Source organism: Leptodactylus fuscus, chromosome 1 (genome assembly GCF_031893055.1).
Source record: "Leptodactylus fuscus isolate aLepFus1 chromosome 1, aLepFus1.hap2, whole genome shotgun sequence".
Classification (NCBI taxonomy): domain Eukaryota; kingdom Metazoa; phylum Chordata; class Amphibia; order Anura; family Leptodactylidae; genus Leptodactylus; species Leptodactylus fuscus.
The window spans coordinates 302,144,896-302,163,230 of NC_134265.1; the positions used below are offsets into that span (position 1 = coordinate 302,144,896).

The 18,335-nt window shown below is 39.6% G+C and overlaps 1 protein-coding gene across 16 annotated transcripts in view; it reads left to right on the forward strand.

Annotated features, from left to right (window-relative positions):
* The window catches only part of TENM3 (teneurin transmembrane protein 3), a 949,896-nt gene that overhangs the window by 407,227 nt on the left and 524,334 nt on the right, over nucleotides 1-18,335 (forward strand). For 14 of the 16 annotated variants that reach the window (XM_075258516.1, XM_075258530.1, XM_075258522.1 and 11 more), the window contains exon 5: nucleotides 9,819-9,926. The exons of the other annotated variants lie outside the window; for them this stretch is intronic. In XM_075258516.1, coding sequence (XP_075114617.1) covers nucleotides 9,819-9,926 — 108 coding nt within the window. The remainder of the gene's footprint in view (nucleotides 1-9,818; nucleotides 9,927-18,335) is intronic. 16 annotated transcript variants of the gene reach the window in all.

An 18,335-nucleotide genomic window follows, 5' to 3' on the forward strand; every position in this document is an offset into this window, starting at 1 on the left:
GAGGGTTAAATGGGGGCTTTATATTATGTGGGGTCAGAAAAAGTGATATAATGTGGGGGCCAATAATGCAAGTGTTATAGCATCTGGGGGCCATCTGTGTAGTAAATGGGGCATTATATTATGTGAGGATCAGTAAATGGGGCATAATACTGTGTGGGTGTCAGTAAAGAGAACATTATACCATGTGGTTACCAGGAAAGGGGAAACTATGCCATGTGGGGATAGGAAACCAGTCAGATGTTTGCTATGGGACCCTGAAGCCATGGAGACCGTATAGCATTCTTGCTCAGCTTCTATGGGAGGTATCCCATAGAAGTGAATGGACAGGGACTCACATGCTGCCACCTATACGTTCCATTTTCTGCATTTTCCAGGTAGGATAGCAACCGAGGGAGCCTAGATATGTGTGGTTCCCAGATGTGGGATTTGCACCTATCAGACATTTTTGTATAATCAACATGTCCAATGGAGTAATACCCCTCATTTCTCATAATAACAAGAATAATAATTTCATGGTATTGACTGACAGGACCAAAAGAAGGTGAAAACTAAAAGTTAATTAAAGGAAGTGAAGCCTCTGCAGGATTTAGGTTAAAGCCTGGAACAGGAATTGCATTATAGGTTCGCTCAGTGTTTCCATTAAAGAAATCCAGGGGGAAAATGCCCAGTAGCTGTTGCACGGTCTAACATCTGGCCAGCGACTCCTGGGATCTGTGTGTGACATTGAGCATGCACAGTGGATACTTAACATGTAGCGCACATGCCTTTTTAATGAATGAAACATTTTAATGCAATTCTGAACATTTTGCTAATATTTGTTCATGTTATAAATGAAATATTTCATTATCTGACAGTTCCAGTAACAAAAATGCCTTAGATCGAAGTGCACTGTATTACTTGACATTGAAGCAAGCGTTTTATCCACTAAACTGAGTAAGTCTGGAGCAAGGACTGTGGGTGATAATAAGGGAATAATATAATTCTACATAACAACCTGTATTTTTCTGTCATTATGTTTATATAATGTTGTGATGATAGAATAAGGAATGTGGTTTTATTGAAAGCTTTCTCGGCTGCATCGTAGGCTACACTTTAACTCCTTTCAGAATCCTGGAAGTGAGAGCCTATTGACTGTGAATGGGAGGCATATGCTATTTACAGCACTGTCAAGGTAGAAACTTTTTCATTTGCTGGAAACCGGCACCTGCTGTTGTGGGAAAGAGGGTCAGGCTGAGCAGAGAGAAGGTGTAGAGAAATCTTTTCGAGAACAGAAGATTTATAGGTTCTTAAATGACTTCTTATAACATTATAAAGGTTGCTTTCAAAAACATTTTTCCATGAAGCTATAATTTTGGGAAAACCGAGTAGAAGAAAAGCCGAAACACCATAAAGGAGACAAATCACAAGACAAATGGACTGAACAGGGCGTATATTCTATGTCTGGATGTGTCTCTACCATGTAAACGTACGATCATCCATTATTTACCATTCTACTCCATAGCAGAGGCTGGTGTAAATCCTAAAGAATATTCCTGATTTTTACTATAACCATTTAGCAGTGCCATTTAATGGATGAAAACAGATGACGATCCATCGATACAGGGATCAATGGACATAGAAACTTAGTTTAGCATAGTTTTATGTCAGTCAGAAGAAGCGGACAGAAACGTATCATTTTTTGTTTTGTTTTTAACATTGATCTCTATGTAAACTGATGACCATCCTTTTGCATCCATTTGCTAAAACAATTGATATGAATGGACCCTCACCCAAAAAGTAGTCCTCATTTATTAAAACAGTCTGAAGGTAAGGTTCCATGCAACGGGCCACAGTCAAAACCACAGTGGAAATGCATTTCTGTCTTACCTGCAGTGCTTTTCACAGAAAGTCGACAGTTTTACTCTATGGACTTTCAGCTTCAATTATACTTATATGGAAACCGCCTGTGGTTTTGGAAATTGCAGCATTTCTGCTGCGGGTATTTTTCTGCAATGTGAATCCCATCCACTTTGCAGGGACTGTAAAACTCCATTTTTTATTTATTTATATGTAGATTGTGAGCCCCATATAGGGATCACAATGTACATTTTTTTTCCTATCAGTATGTATTTGTAGAATGAGAGGAAATCCACACAAACACGGGGAGAACATACAAACTCCTTGCAGATGTTGTTCCTGGCGGGATTCGAACACAGGACTCCAGCGCTGCAATGCTAACCAATGAGCCACCGTGTTGCCTTCACTGAGCCACCGTGTTGCCCAAAACTCCATGGTTTTTGTTGGGGCATTTCTGACGCAGCCTACAAGACTATCTAAAATTTTTTGATTACCAAAGCACCAGTACAGCTTTAATCTCTTAAGGTATGTTCACACGGCAGAAATGAAGAGGAATTCCTCTTCATTTTCCTCCACCAGCATTTTCACCGTAGTCTAGCCATGACAGGATGCCGATGCAGTGCATCCGCATTTTGTCGCTGCATCCCACTACTCATTAGGCCTGGATGACCGGGCTTAATCAACAGGGAGTCTTGACCCATGACAAAATGGCTGAATCAGCCCCAAAATCCATGGCAATATCAGGCAGGATGATTCAGAAGCCTCCCGAAAAGTAGCTCCCCATGAACATGTCTTTTGTGCATATGATGAACACTACATGATCAGACTCCAACCACTCATTCAGGAGATGGAGTCACATCCATGTTAAGGAGACCAAGCCTATAATAGAGGTGGGGTGAGTATTTGTGCCTGACAATAAATTTGCTGCGTCCGCTGTCCAGACAGTGACATATTAAAGTTGGAAAGTATGTATATACAGTACTTTGTGTAGTTTGGGTGACCCAGTAACCAAATAAAATTCTTTACATCCCCCCACCTGAAAATACCTTCCATTATTCCTGTCTCAGAGAATCCTTAGATCTAATAAAATTACTTGAGATTTTTATCATTCCAGCCAGCATGTATCCATAATGTATCTCAGAGAGGACAAGGACAAATTCTTTTAAAACACCTCCTTGCAACTGGAATCCATAATCTTATAGCACTGGGATTTGTAGAGCTTCTAAGACACCTCAAAGTATCGTTCTGACTCGCTCGTCATTGCATTTGTATGGGGAACAAACACATTCAGATTTATCTGTCCAACAATAGGAAACTAAAAAGGGTCATCTGCCGTAAAAATGGGTCAAATGCATATTTTAAACAAGGCAAATTCCTTTTCCGGCCATGAAATCCAATATTTCTGCCAAATACTAGTGTGCTTGTTATATTCTGGGTTTCTGTTCACCCTTTTATCTCTGCATGTACGGACATCGCTGTATAAAAGTAACGTAATTTGATGCTATTTAACAGACTCTCATTTCGGGCAACATATTAATGTACAAATCAGTGACAGAGCTAATATCATTGCATAGCGAGTGCGTTGTGAAGTGAAGGCCTGACATCCGTCAGGGCTCACAGTCAAAGTCATTTTGATGAATCTGCCACACTAAATCACAGCATGAATTTTACTAACACATAGCCCGGCACATATTTCTTTTAAAGGCCTGGGTCCTGATACATGTGAAACGAGATGCGGCAGGTTCTGACATAAAGAATAAAGATCAAACCGTCTAGACTTCCTACGGTGATGACATTGATGCAGAAATCATTAACACTCTAAGCTTTTTGCAGTCGTGATAAAATATTTAGAAACCATTCTGCTTTTGCCAACTGCACCACTCTTTACAGTACACCATGGCTGGCGTATTACCGCCTTCAAATATTTAATAATCTTAGTAAGGTCATGTAAATGTGCTTACTTGGGGAACCTGTGTGAAGCAGATTTGTTGTTTGATGTCACAGCCAAGCAGCAACAGGTGTGGAAATGCTATACACAGCAATTACCTATTGCTTCCCCCTGGGTGACCGGATGTTACTCTTGTAATGCTGTCCTCTCCACATGAGTGGAAGAGACTCAAAAAATTGGAAGAACAAGTTATTCTGTTTTATTTCATGCCTCATGCTGATGGCTTAAATTGGGTATTCCATAAAATCGAATGGGTTATAAACAGGGTTGAGCGATCGGGATCAGAAAAGGTCGGATTCCGATCAGCGATCAAGTAAATTTCACGATCACGATCGGAATTCCAATCCCGATCTTTTCCAGCGGGATCGAGGTCGGAATTATCTCAAGATTGGCTCAACCCCAAAAGTGACTTTTCCCATAGAAAAGCATTGATTACGGTTGAGGATCGGGATCTGAAAAGATCGGATTCCGATCGGTGATCAAGCAAATTTCATGATCGGGATCGAGATCGGCTGGAAAATGATCGGAAATCAGATTTTAAAATCAATCTTGAAATCTCAAGATCGGCTCAACCCTAGTTACAAATGTATGATGGCCGGAGGGTCCTTTCCTGGGCCACTGAATGATTACTAAAATAGAGTCCTGAGCAAAGTTTGGGGGAGTTAGAATGAAATGATGGTGACATATGTGCCCTGCACTGCACTCATTGGCCCAAATTTACGATTGTGGTTAAGACTAGACACTGTCGTAAACATGGCACATCTTTGGTGCAATGTAGTGCATCTAGTTTGGGCTAATATTGTTCGATATGCCATAGATGCAGGTGTGATTTCTTAGAAAATAGAGGTGGCTTAAATGCTCGGCACCAAATACACCAAAATAGTGTTGAAAAATTCTGGCTAAAAGTAAACCAACTAAAGCGTGGTATAAATGTAGACTGGCCAGTCTAAAAATACTACAGACTTATCATCTAGCATCAGACACTGTAATTAATCTGGTGAATGTTTAGGTTGCCTGTCCAAGTTTTCACTAACTATTAGTAAATCCAGTCCAATGTCTGACAAATTTTGTAAACTTCTTTGGACTGATTAAAGATATCAAAATGCTGTATTCAGGTATCTCTGTCAGTCGTAGTCATCTGTGGATAAGTGTTAAATGTGATTTTTTTTTTTTTTTTAACCCCTTGGAAAGAGAAAAAAAAATTAATTTTGTATGGACCACAGATGTAGCCAAGTCTAACTTGCCACTTTTATCTTCCACCTTCCAATGTTAGCACATGACAAGTCATAGACATGGAAAATGGAGGCTGCTTTGCCTTTGCCTGGGATGTAGAGTCGGATAGGACACAATCACATTGCCTGCAATTGATACCAAGCATATTAAGGCACTTTTCTCACTTTCTTTAAGGACAAGCTTTCTAACATGTTTGATAAGACAGACTACTGCAGTTTACAGACCTATTGTTGTGGTCATATATATATCGGAAGATCACTAGAACCCCAAGTCAATAAGGTCAATAGGGTCAAAGAGTGTTCACTTATATCAGCTGAGAAATAGAATTGTCAGCGGCTATGGTTTCATGATAAATTATGATACTAGTGTGAACAGAATCTCAATACTTCCTTCTTAAGTGAAGCCAGTCTCCTCAGTGGTTTCCCTGATTAAAGAAGATGGGAAACGGGAAGAAACAGAGTTCTATAAGATTATTTAGTTTTTTATTGTAGAAAGTTGTGCAATGACAAATGTCTTATTTCCATTTTTATTTTGTCTGGTTCATTTCTAGACTTGCTGTCCCTTTAAAGTAATCCTGGTAATGGTATAGGTCTACGATTACAGTTTAGTCACGGCGCTCCACTCAGCCCCACCACAGAGCTGTTGTCAGGATATGACCCTTATATGCGGGGCATTTATTGCAACACAGCTGTGCTTTAAAAGACGTATAGACATTTTAGTGTTATCTATAGGAAATATAATTTTCTGAAGAAAAATCCTTGGCGTCCAACTAGCTGCTCTTTAAACGTTCTCAAGGTCACTTGGGAAGCTTGAACAGATCTATTGAACAGACAATAAATCTTTCTAAACCTCACTTAAACTGAGCTTATTGACAAGCTTATAGTCATTTCTATATAAAGCCTCAGACACATTTTATGTTCCCACCTTGTGGAAGATTCATCTGCCTTTAACATGGCATAACACAGAATGGTGGCTTGTTAAAGGACTTCACATCAGCGATGAGAGGGGGCACTAGACCATTGTCCTATACGGAAAGTTTACTTTGGGATAAAAATCTATAAATTGAATTAAAAGCAAAGTTTTCCCCTCCAGTCTTTATAATCCCTGAGACAGAGGGCAGTCTTGTTCCCAAGGCTAAAACCCAAATTGCCCTTTTTGTATTCCTCCTTAGTGGGCACTAATAGCTGGCCCCTGCACAGATCAGCCTTTCAGATTTGTGTTTGATTTGTGTATTTGTGCAGCTCAATTCCTATTGATTTAACTACACTCACCGGCCACTTTATTAGGTACACCTGTCCAACTGCTCGTTAACACTTAATTTCTAATCAGCCAATCACATGGCGGCAACTCAGTGCATTTAGGCATGTAGACATGGTCAAGACAATCTCCTGCAGTTCAAACCGAGCATCAGTATGGGGAAGAAAGGTGATTTGAGTGCCTTTGAACGTGGCATGGTTGTTGGTGCCAGAAGGGCTGGTCTGAGTATTTCAGAAACTGCTGATCTACTGGGATTTTCACGCACAACCATCTCTAGGGTTTACAGAGAATGGTCCGAAAAAGAAAAAACATCCAGTGAGCGGCAGTTCTGTGGGCGGAAATGCGTTGTTGATGCCAGAGGTCAGAGGAGAATGGCCAGACTGGTTCGAGCTGATAGAAAGGCAACAGTGACTCAAATAGCCACCCGTTACAACCAAGGTAGCCAGAAGAGCATCTCTGAATGCACAGTACGTCAAACTTTGAGGCAGATGGGCTACAGCAGCAGAAGACCACACCGGGTGCCACTCCTTTCAGCTAAGAACAGGAAACTGAGGCTACAATTTGCACAAGCTCATCGAAATTGGACAATTGAAGATTGGAAAAACGTTGCCTGGTCTGATGAGTCTCGATTTCTGCTGCGACATTCGGATGGTAGGGTCAGAATTTGGCGTCAACAACATGAAAGCATGGATCCATCCTGCCTTGTATCAACGGTTCAGGCTGGTGGTGGTGGTGTCATGGTGTGGGGAATATTTTCTTGGCACTCTTTGGGCCCCTTGGTACCAATTGAGCATCGTTGCAATGCCAAAGCCTACCTGAGTATTGTTGCTGACCATGTCCATCCCTTTATGACCACAATGTACCCAACATCTGATGGCTACTTTCAGCAGGATAATGCGCCATGTCATAAAGCTGGAATCATCTCAGACTGGTTTCTTGAACATGACAATGAGTTCACTGTACTCCAATGGCCTCCACAGTCACCAGATCTCAATCCAATAGAGCATCTTTGGGATGTGGTGGAACGGGAGATTCGCATCATGGATGTGCAGCCGACAAATCTGCGGCAACTGTGTGATGCCATCATGTCAATATAGACCAAAATCTCTGAGGAATGCTTCCAGCACCTTGCTGAATCTATGCCACGAAGAATTGAGGCAGTTCTGAAGGCAAAAGGGGGTCCAACCTGTTACTAGCATGGTGTACCTAATAAAGTGGCCGGTGAGTGTATATTGCTTGTGACTCCATGCAATGTGTAGTACATAGAGAGCCCTCATCTCCAAACAGCTAATCTTGGGTTAGTCCCACACTAACCATATATTTATGGTCTATCCAGATATTTATGGCCTATCCATAAATTTAAAAAAGAACATAGACAAGTCCTTTAAGTAACACTAATGACTGCCATAGCCTATGGGGAAACTGATAGATATCTTTTTTGCCTTTGACGTCTGTTTCTCCGAAGCGCACATCTGCCACTATATTTCATCATGTAACAATGATTTATTGGCTCGACTATTATTATTAAACTAGGTTTAATAACAGCCACTGTATAGGAAGTTCTTCTCATAAGAGTTGTATGCCTATAAATTCTTACCACTAATACGCCTTGGAAATTCCACTGTTCTTTCACCGCCTATCAATAGACATTATATAGAGGTTTTTTCTCCCTGACCCTATGTAATCTACAAGTAGATTTACATGTCTAAATGAAGAGACAATGGATGCTTAAGAATGTCAAGAATGGATAATTTCTATATTTTACCCAACACCTAAGAAGAAATTTGTGCTAAATAGTTTTCACGTTTCTCTTTCTTTCTTCTGACACCTAAATACCACATCAACTAAGTTTTTAAATTTGCCTATAGCAGCAAAGGGATTTTATTTCCCGGATTTCCTTTATGTAATTATTCCTGATATACCTAGTAGACACGATCGTCTGCTGATAAAAGAGACTAGAAAATGCACAGATATTGCTGGTTTAGCTGGGAGCACGCAGAACTGTCCAAATGTTTTGCCTAAAGCCCAGAAGCAATTAGGAAACATCCTGACAACAAATCCAGACAGACTCATTACTCATGATTTACAAATACTTTCCTGAGGACTAAAAAACACGTTTCGGACGTGTGTTTGGAAGCCTAAGGGCATAACTGGGGCACGCAACATTTCTCTAAATTAAATGGTAAGTGGTTGGTTTTAGAACACACAGAGATATGCAGGAAATTTAATAGGTTCCACAGTGCACAGATTTGCACCCATTTTGGCCATTTCATATATATATATACGATAACGATATTAATTATACTCTTTTTGACAAGCAGTATTGCGTGTTACTGGAGGTTTCTGATAAGAAAGAACTCTTCTCCCCAAGTTGAGGTGCTGCAATTCATGTCCCGAAAATTCTTGGCCTTGGGTTCGTACCAATCATGAGACTTATAATTACCTATGGGCTTGCTAGTGGGTATAAAGTATAGAAAGAATAGTGACTTCCATTGCCATGGGTATAAGACATGATAGTTGAGCCTGAATGGGAAGTTTTGATGTCTCCATGCAAATTACTGTAATTTAAGTATTGGCTACAGTAGTTTATTGTCTAAAATCTAACACTTTGTTGATTTAACCACACTAGTTACCCATACAAGACATTAAAGCCTAACTACATTAAAGACAAACCACTTATATTCTCAAGTTAATATAATATATCTTTATTTTATTTTTTTTTAAATCAGTTTTTTTTCACCAAATATTTAGCTTGTATCCTCTCCCTTATCTTCATAGCCTGTTATATAGTATATATGAAATCTATCTCTATATTCACCTCGCAGATAGACATCTATAAACTGTGTGGGATGGGGTAACAGATTTATTGCCTCATTCTGTGCAGTAGTAGAGTCTTATATTGAAAGATAGCAGTGTTGAAATAGCTTTTTCACTTACAGTCTACTGTCCAGCAGCCGCCTCCTCTCTATCCTCTTTCCATAGACTTTTATGTAAAAAGTAGCACAACTTGAGAAATAGAGAAGGAAACCTATTTATTTAATAAGATATATTGCAAAGCTCCTTATGTTGGCCTGCACTATTCCTTTATGAAAAGTTGGTTTCTAATTAGAGGTACTCTTTAAGGACCCCATAAACGTAAGAGCTGAACCCAGTAGTTTTGGTGGGACAATCCAGATTTGGATCCAATCCATCACATGGAGGAAGAAGGAATGGACATTTTGAATCTCTATAAGGTAGCAGCTTATTCCCTTCTCCTTATTGACAACACATGCACACTTATCTGAACTAAGACTACTTGTATAAGGAGTTAGAAGGAATAGTTTTTGGCTGAACAAGCATACTGCTCACAACCATTGAGGGGCAATAATAGCCAGTAATGCAAAACCCATAGCTCCATGCCAAAAATCTGTTTTCCACTTGACACTTCTGCCCCTAGCTGGCAGTGCTTGACTTCCCAGCATATATATGTGACCTTCTTATTCATTGATATTATGGGCAGTCCTGGACTACTGGTGACCACAGCTATTGTTTCTATTATGTATAGACAGCGTGGTCACGATACAAGAAGTCATTGACAGCTGGGGAGAAGGAAGCCATGAGAACAAACAGAAGGGAGAATATGAGTGGAAAACGCACAGCAACTTAATGCAAGGTATTTGACTGTTATTAGATTATAGATAACTGGTTTTGCTGGTAGTAATAGGCTTTAAAATGGTGTATTCACGCCTCAGTCAAATATGGCTGAGATGAGAAAACATGGCTTCTTCTCCCATCCACAAGCTGGGCTGTTCCCTGGAATAGCCAATTGTAGCTGTTCTATGTTCTTTTTGTAACTCCTATTTACCTTTAGGAGTGGAACAGCCATGTTGCCTATCTTCATAATGCCTGACTTCCTCTGGGAGGTGGGATTTGGGCTATTTCCATCTCAGCTATGGGACTAATGCTTCAATGTACAAATGCATGTTGGATAATTTTGCATGAACCTACAGCTTTAAACTGTTAAAGGGGTTGTCCCATAAATATCTGATTGGTGAAGGATCAATGGCCAGTCCCTGCATAGATGAGCTGTTTCGGGGTATGTTCAACCTCTCTACTATACAGTGCATGGAGCCAGAGGCAGATAGCACTGTACACTGTATAGTAGGCCAGTGGTTTTATCGCAGCTCATTTTTGTTGATCAGATATTTATAGACTATTCTAAGTATAGATAGTAATTAAAGAGGTAGCCCAGGTTTTTCATCTATGTATATTTGTACAACTACTAATTCCATAATTTTAGGAAAGAATTTTTATAAGGTAGAAAGGGGACTTCAACTTCTACATCAAGATCGTCTATATAACTGAGTTAAAGTTTGGGGGATTCCTTGCTAGAGAACTCTTCTTGTCTCATTGTCACATTCACTCTCAGGTAAGATATAGTTGCAGTTTATCTCTCTAGTCTTGTCTTTGAGATTGATGTTATTAAAGGAGAGGGATCAGGAATGGCGAAATATCTGACACAACACACAGTGTAGAACTAATATCACACCACACTCCCAGAAAGCGTGAAGGAAAAAAATATCCACTTCCGAAAGGCTTACAGATGGATATAAAGGTTACATATAATTCCTGTCTGCTCTTTAACAATATACATCTACAACAGTCTCCAGTGATTTTATTCCTCTATGTTTTAATAATATACGAAGCAGGTGGCCTATTTTTATAAGCCGTCACATATTTAATATCATAGTTGTGTGCCGTTACCCGGATCTGTGGACTACTTGTGGTCCATATTATAGATGAGCGAATACTATTTAAAACTCCAGTTTCGAATACCTTGCTCCCATAGGAATGAATGGAAGTGGGCGAACTACAAGGGGTTAATGCTCTGTCACTGAGTTAGACCACTGGGGGATCTTGTGCTATCCATGAACTCAATTTTTAATTACCTAGTGTGCAATAGAGCTGTTGCCATTTTCCCCCAAGTAAAACATTTAGTCCTTCGATTTGTACTTTGCAATTGAGGGTTTTATCTCATATCCATGATATGTTGTCTCTGGATGTGGAGCTTAATCCTTAAAAGGACCATACACATTAGATTAATGTCAACCAATCCTTTTGATTTCATTAAGCCATCTAATGAATGACCATCTAATGCTGTATCTGGGTGTCTCACCATTCACTTGACAACAGATTTTAGGAGGGATTAGAATTGGGGTGTTGGATTTCATATTTTTGACCCCCTTTTGTTCTCATGGGAGGTGTCTGGCACAGGCTTCCCATTTAGGACACATACGGTATATGCTCAGGTATGGTGGTGGCAAAAGAATAGCTGTTAACTAAACAGGCCACATAAGGCTGTGTTCTCATCTGCATTTATAACAAACTCCACATCTGCATTCCAGTCCAGAACCATTACATGGCAATGGTGCATGATGGGAATCTTTACGTTTAATGAGGTCAGTTGGGTTCCACCGAGGTATCTCTTATTATAGCACTGTATGCAGCAATGTTTATTTCCCATCCAATATGAATATGTGGCGGAGGATCCTGACTGAGCTTTTGAAGGCGATGTAAACAGATCCTGTATGGGGAACTTAAAGAGGTTATCCACCTTCTCAAAATTGAGCAGTGCAGCACCTGGCATGTGAGCAACGACGGGAGCTGCACGCCCGAGGAACCATCTGATCTGCAAGGTTCCCGATAGTCCTTAGAATAGGCCATCAGTTTTGAAGAGGTGGATAACCCCTTCAGTTGGGCTTGTAATTGCACGGCTTCCATATAACAGTATTTCTACAAATAAAATAAGAGAAATTCTACATGCATGTAGCCGCTGTGAGATATAAATGAATAAAGATGGAGCTAGCTTTTTTTCCCTCCATGAACAAGTGTTAGAATGAAAGGGTTAGCTCTAATAAGAAAGGTGTAAATCACATGTAGGTCTTTACGTTTCCAGTTTGCTGCCTTTCCAATGTGTTGTCAAACAGCTGTTAACAGGTTACGCTATAGAGAAGTATGAGAGACGCTCTGTAACGTGAGCCGGCCAGCTGTAAAAATGGGAGCTGAAGTCAGATAATTAGAGGAAAAGACACGTACTTAATGTACATTTTCTCCCAGTGTATATGTCATTCTCTCTCGGCTTTAGGAAGCTGGCCTTTAAACGTTCTGTGAACCTGGATTTTTTTCTTGATTGAACACAAGTCTTTCTTATTATCTAGCTCTGCATTTTTCTGCAGCCATTTGGGTCTTTCTTAAATCCCTTTGCTGCCACAGAAGTAGCGAGGCCAGTCTGTCTAAAGCCATGTGACAAAGTAGAGGCTCAGGCAATCAGCATTAATTATGGGCTGACTTGTGCTAAAATGACAGGTCTGAAGTCACATATTACAAAGATGCTGTAAGCTTCACTACTTTCTATTGAATCAGCCATTCAGGGTCAAGTGGAATAAAGAAGCTCTCCGCCACTCCCTTTCCTGAAATGAAAAGCCTGCATTAGTCTGCGAGACAGCAATCACTGGATGTGTTTTTGTTTCAAAAACTAAATGCAGTATCAGTTCCAGATCACGTGGCCCGGCCAATAGCTCCTACGGGGATCGGAGGAAGTCTGCTCTCAAGGCCATAAAATTAAAGCAATTTCAGTGCAACTAATTGTACATCAATAAATCAAATCCGGGAGCCTGTCTGTATAGCTGTAGCATTCTGTGTTTTATGGTTGTACTCTAGTAGGTATACAGTATATCCTATACCAGGTTGTATGAGAACCAAACATAGTCATCTGACCTCAAAGACAATACCAGATGTCACACATTGATATTTTGCTGCTATTCTATTACACAATCCAGTCGATAAAATAATATGTAAAGGTGTCACCTTTTTGAGTAGCTATTGCAGATCTCTACACAATACAAAAAGAGTCTAGTAAGTGTTTCCCAGACTCTTATCGAATTACTTATTTAGCAATGATCTATCCCTTGTGCAGTTTTTGGATCAGGGAAGTACAAATGCATTGATGATGGATAGGCACTGACCTCATTGAGATTTCATCTCAAATATAGACTTCATCTATGGATTTCTGAGTTATACCAATATATTCACGAAGCCAGAAGCCAGTGTATAAGCTAAATTCACATGGCAGTGCTGTGCACTCGGCCGAGTGTACACCAATAATCTGCTTTCACACTTCCCTCATGGACATGTCTCCATTGAGAGATCTGTGAAATCGGCCCTTGAAATAGCATGTTCTATTTTCACTCCGGTCATTCACGTGGACCATCAAAACAATGGTTGTGTGAACAGACCTTTAAAGTCTATGAAACCATGTGCTTTTGAATCCATCTGTGTGAATGAGCATAATGCATGAAATCTTTATACAGATAAGTGATGTGAATGCAATGTGATGGCCACATAGTACGCAGGGTCATCATGGGCAAGAGAATCTAAAGCAACCAGTAGATCACCCTACTGCTATAGTGGCATTATTTCTGTGCAGCTCTAGTCATATACACATTACAAGGAAATCGGCCATCAGAACCTAGCATATCAACCCTACCCCTCGGATACATAGGTTAGGGTCACATGAATGAAACAGTGCTTGCCCTTGTAAATCAGTGCCTCAGTTGCACAGATATCACATTTTTCAACAACAAGGACATTGCTGCTTACATCGTTGGCGTAATGGTGATACTATCTTTCCTCCAGATAGCTCATTTACATATTTGCAATATCTCAGCAACCTGGGCACTAATTCACAAGAGGAAGACAATCTTTAATTAAAGTGACCATAACCTATATATATGAAAACAATATTGTGATGTAAAGTCAAATGTATGCCAGTGAAGCAGTTCATACACCTGTGCAATAGAAGCCTATGGGAATTCTAGAATAAAGGATTGCATACGTTTATTTGTTGTCAAGACTTAGATGTCTGATGTAGGCCTAAACATGGTATGAGAAAAGCTCTTCTGAATAATATACTAAAGGCAATGTGTCACCAAAATGGGCTACTTTTTAAACCAAGTTTTTAATGTGAATTTTTGCTGATTTTAATTTTTACATTTTTTCTCTATATTTCAGAAAAGTACTATATCCTACAGTTTTCACTCTAGTCACTAAGCCTAATAGATCAGTTTATCAGATGTAGTCAGTAACAGGACAACCAAGGTCTGGGAGTGCTGGTCCTTTTCAGCTACCCTATTTCACCATAACTTATTCTGCTGCTTATTCCTGACTACATAACTAAAGCCCGGTTTACATCTGTGTTCAATAATCCATTCAGGGAGTCCACATGGGGACTCTCAGAAAGGCCTACCGAACACATTGACAAGCAGTGCGCAGTGAAAGCACACGGACCCCATAGACTATAATGGGTCTGTGTGCTTTGCGCGTGGTCTCTGCACAAGTCATGCAGACAAGAAAGTAGTTCATGAAGTAGTTTTCTGTCCTCACGTTCCGTGCGGACACTATGCGGAAAGCACACGGACCCCATTATAGTCTATGGGGTCCGTGTGCTTTCACTGCACACCGCTTGCCAATGTGTTTGGTAGTCCATTCGGGGGAGTTGCGCAGATGTGAACCAGGCCTGACTCTCTGCAAAGAGAGTGCCAGAGTTTTCTTTATACAGTGTAACACGGATTAAGTCTCTGTCTGAGTACTTAGAACAGAATTCCAGCATTCACGGACAAGAAGATAATACAAAATCTTTTTCTTTATTTCTTCATATAAAACATATTCATTCCATATTCCTAGAGGTGCTGTATCGGCAGATCCAGCGTATCGCTACTAACAAATGCTACGCGTTTCAGGACATAGTCCCTTCCTCATGGCATTTTTTTGATTTTTCTGTCTGAGTACCTTTGGACTACTGAGTTCTGTGTTTACTACAATTATCATATTTACATTACAGACAAGACAGACAAAATCACAATAGATGTTCACACCTCTAGAGGTCACATCCATAGTATACCATCATTGCATGCACTACTGACAATAGATGATGTCACAGTTTATCTACTCCCTGAATATGCTTAGAAAACTTTCCCATAAACCTCAATGAGTCAGTTCTAGTTGGCTCCTAAGGCCATGACTTTGCTGTAAAACAAAACTCAAAATGTTGTTAACAGAAGAAAGGAGAAGCTCAGTCAAGATGACAGGCTCCATAAATACATACAGAAAACAGAATAAAAAATACACAATCTGAAAATAAAAAATATTACAAAAATGTGATATAATAGTAGGTATTAATAAACAAATTAAAAAAACGTTGGTGACACATTCCTTTTGCTCCACTCTTTAATAAATCGATATAACTGCAATATTTCAGAAACAATGCTGTATGTCCACGTGTTGTACAAGATGTGGAAGTTTAGGCCAATGTACTTCATTGAGGATGGGCTGTAATTTTAGGCACAGATGTAGTATTACTTATATGAAAGAACAGCCATTTTTTCTAATTTTTAGGCTTAATGTTTACCATATTAGTGGTCAAGATCAGATACTGTATGTTGTTGAAGTGATGCGATTTGTTTTTATAAGGTTGTAAAACGGCAGACTGTAGCAAACCATGAAAACTATAGACTTATCAAACAATCGATGAATACAATTACACTAATATGAATGGTTTGCATAATTTACATAACAGGATCAGGTTAGAAGGTCACAGAAAACATATTTTTAAAGAATGAACTATGAGTGTGTCATCCTTGACTGCTTAGACATTACAATTGACTTGCATCAATCCTAAGTTTTTGATTTTATTTGCTGTATTCACCTTGGTAAAGACTGTCTGAATCAGTAGTTGGATCAACTACCTAATTACCCATATACTTTCAATAGCTCTAAGGAAAAAAAGCATGTTCAGCCAACAGCTGTTCTTTCCAACTCTTCTACCAACAATATATGGCTAAGCATGTCTGTGTTTTCAATAGGCAGAGAGGTAGAGAGGCAGCAGATTATATTCCCAGAGAATAAAAGGGTTGGACATTGGAAGTCAACATATCCCTACACACTTAAAGGGTACCTTGGTTTTCATCAGAAGTTGAAATACATGATGTCCTACCTGTTTTTCTGCTGTTGAAAGCCCCGTTATGAATGCAGAACTTTTTACTTGGCTCGCTGTGGCAGGGGGCATCTACAGAACCGAGCACTCTGCTCCCCTCCACATCCATTGATTTTTTGTTCATTTGGTTTTTTTGTACATTTAATTCTGCTAGGAATAACTGTAAAATAGAAAACATATAGCTGAGAAAACACAAGTGACCATAATATAGGAGAGCCAGGGACACTGGACTACAAATCCATGTCATGATGCAGCTAAAAAGATCCTTAACACAGAAAAGGAAATCTACTTGTCTGTGACTAACATCCCATCAGTGATAACATAACCAGCCAGTCAAAAATACATTTGCTCACTTTGATCTTTGAGAAACTTTATTTGTTTTTACCTTTATGTTGATGCATCAGCAGTCCTCTTTATGAAGAATAGTTGGGGCAACTGTAATACTTAAGCTGAGGCCCCACATTGTAGAAATGCATTTTTTTGTTGTTGCGGTTTTTTGAGCCAAAGTCAAGAGTGGATTGAGCAGAAGGGAGAAGTATAAGAACTTTTTATAGAGTTCCCATTCCTTTTGTAACCATTTTTGGCTTTGACTCAAAAAAGGATAAGATGGGAATAACCCTTAAATACTGGTTATACTGATGTGCCTAGCAAAAAAAGGTGAGATTAATCTGTATTGACCCTTTAACAAAAATATATTATCCAGTGCTCCAAATAAATTCCAACTTGTCTGACTGAGACTGCTCCAAACTAATATACATCACCGGTCCCAACCACAAACCAGTATGTCTGTTTAGAGTTGCCTCAATATAGAAAGCTGGATTTTATTTGGAAACCATTCAACAGTATCTGTGTAACCTACTACGGAAGCAGTGCAACCTGTCATTGTGATCAGTGGGTCTCTGTATCTGTTTTCTAGAAATTGTATGATATTGGCCCTATGCCGGCAACATCTCACTCATAGTATAAAGCTTACTTATAGTCACAAACATTCTGATAATTCAAGAAACACTAGTCTCAATCCCATGCCTCAAGATATATTTACAGGGGTCCAAGAAGCACACATCAAGACTACAGCTTACAAGGTCCTCATGCTGTATGCTTGTTTTTATCTATATCCAAAAATTCACCATCCACAAGCCAAGGTAAGAACTTTGCCTGAGGCAGCATCCTTCCCTGGCTGCAATGGGGCAGCATTTTGGCAAAGGTACAATCCTTGCCTCCACTTTCCCATCACCGGTTTGTACAAGAAGGGAAGGGAGGGAAGAACATTTTACTTTCTACCTTAGCAAGTCTGGATATCAGCTGTCATAGCAATGCAGCTCTTTCGCTGACAGTGAAGACATAGACAAAAAGGGAATCTAAGGGCTACTACCAAAACAGTTATATTAGCAAGCCCATTTACTGAGAAATATACATATAATTTCATGAAAACCGTGCTCAAAGGCCTGATTTTGAAATGTTATTAGGCAAATTCTACTTTATACAATACAATTCAGGAGGTTTGAAGATGTTCTTTAATTGGATCTCATGTCCGTGGTTTTAATTAGAATTGCAAAGTTCTCTTTATTTCAGCCAGAGGGTCTTACATCGGTATGCAGAAGTGGCTGGAGTGAACGGATATTGTGCAAGTTAATATTGTAAATGTCCCTCCGTTATTATCACCTGCTAAGCCTCAGCGTGAGCTCCTCACTTGTTCTACTGTCCAGTAATAAATTGAAGAAAAAGCTAATTTACCACATTCAGGGCAATCATAGCTAAATCTATGACATGACTGTTAGGGGATGTACATTTTGACATCTAAACTTGTCATTATTGTACATCTCAACTTGATACATGAATATTATAGCTCATCTAGGAGAACCACCAGGTCTTCTCAGTGGAAGCTTGGGGTAAAATGCCCAACTACACATTATTATAACTACTATACTAGTACTATGTATTAGTTTTACAGCCATATTTAATTCTCTTGCCCATATAATGCTAATATATTGCACAGTGCTTTTACAGATGTTGCCATCACCCACTGTTCGC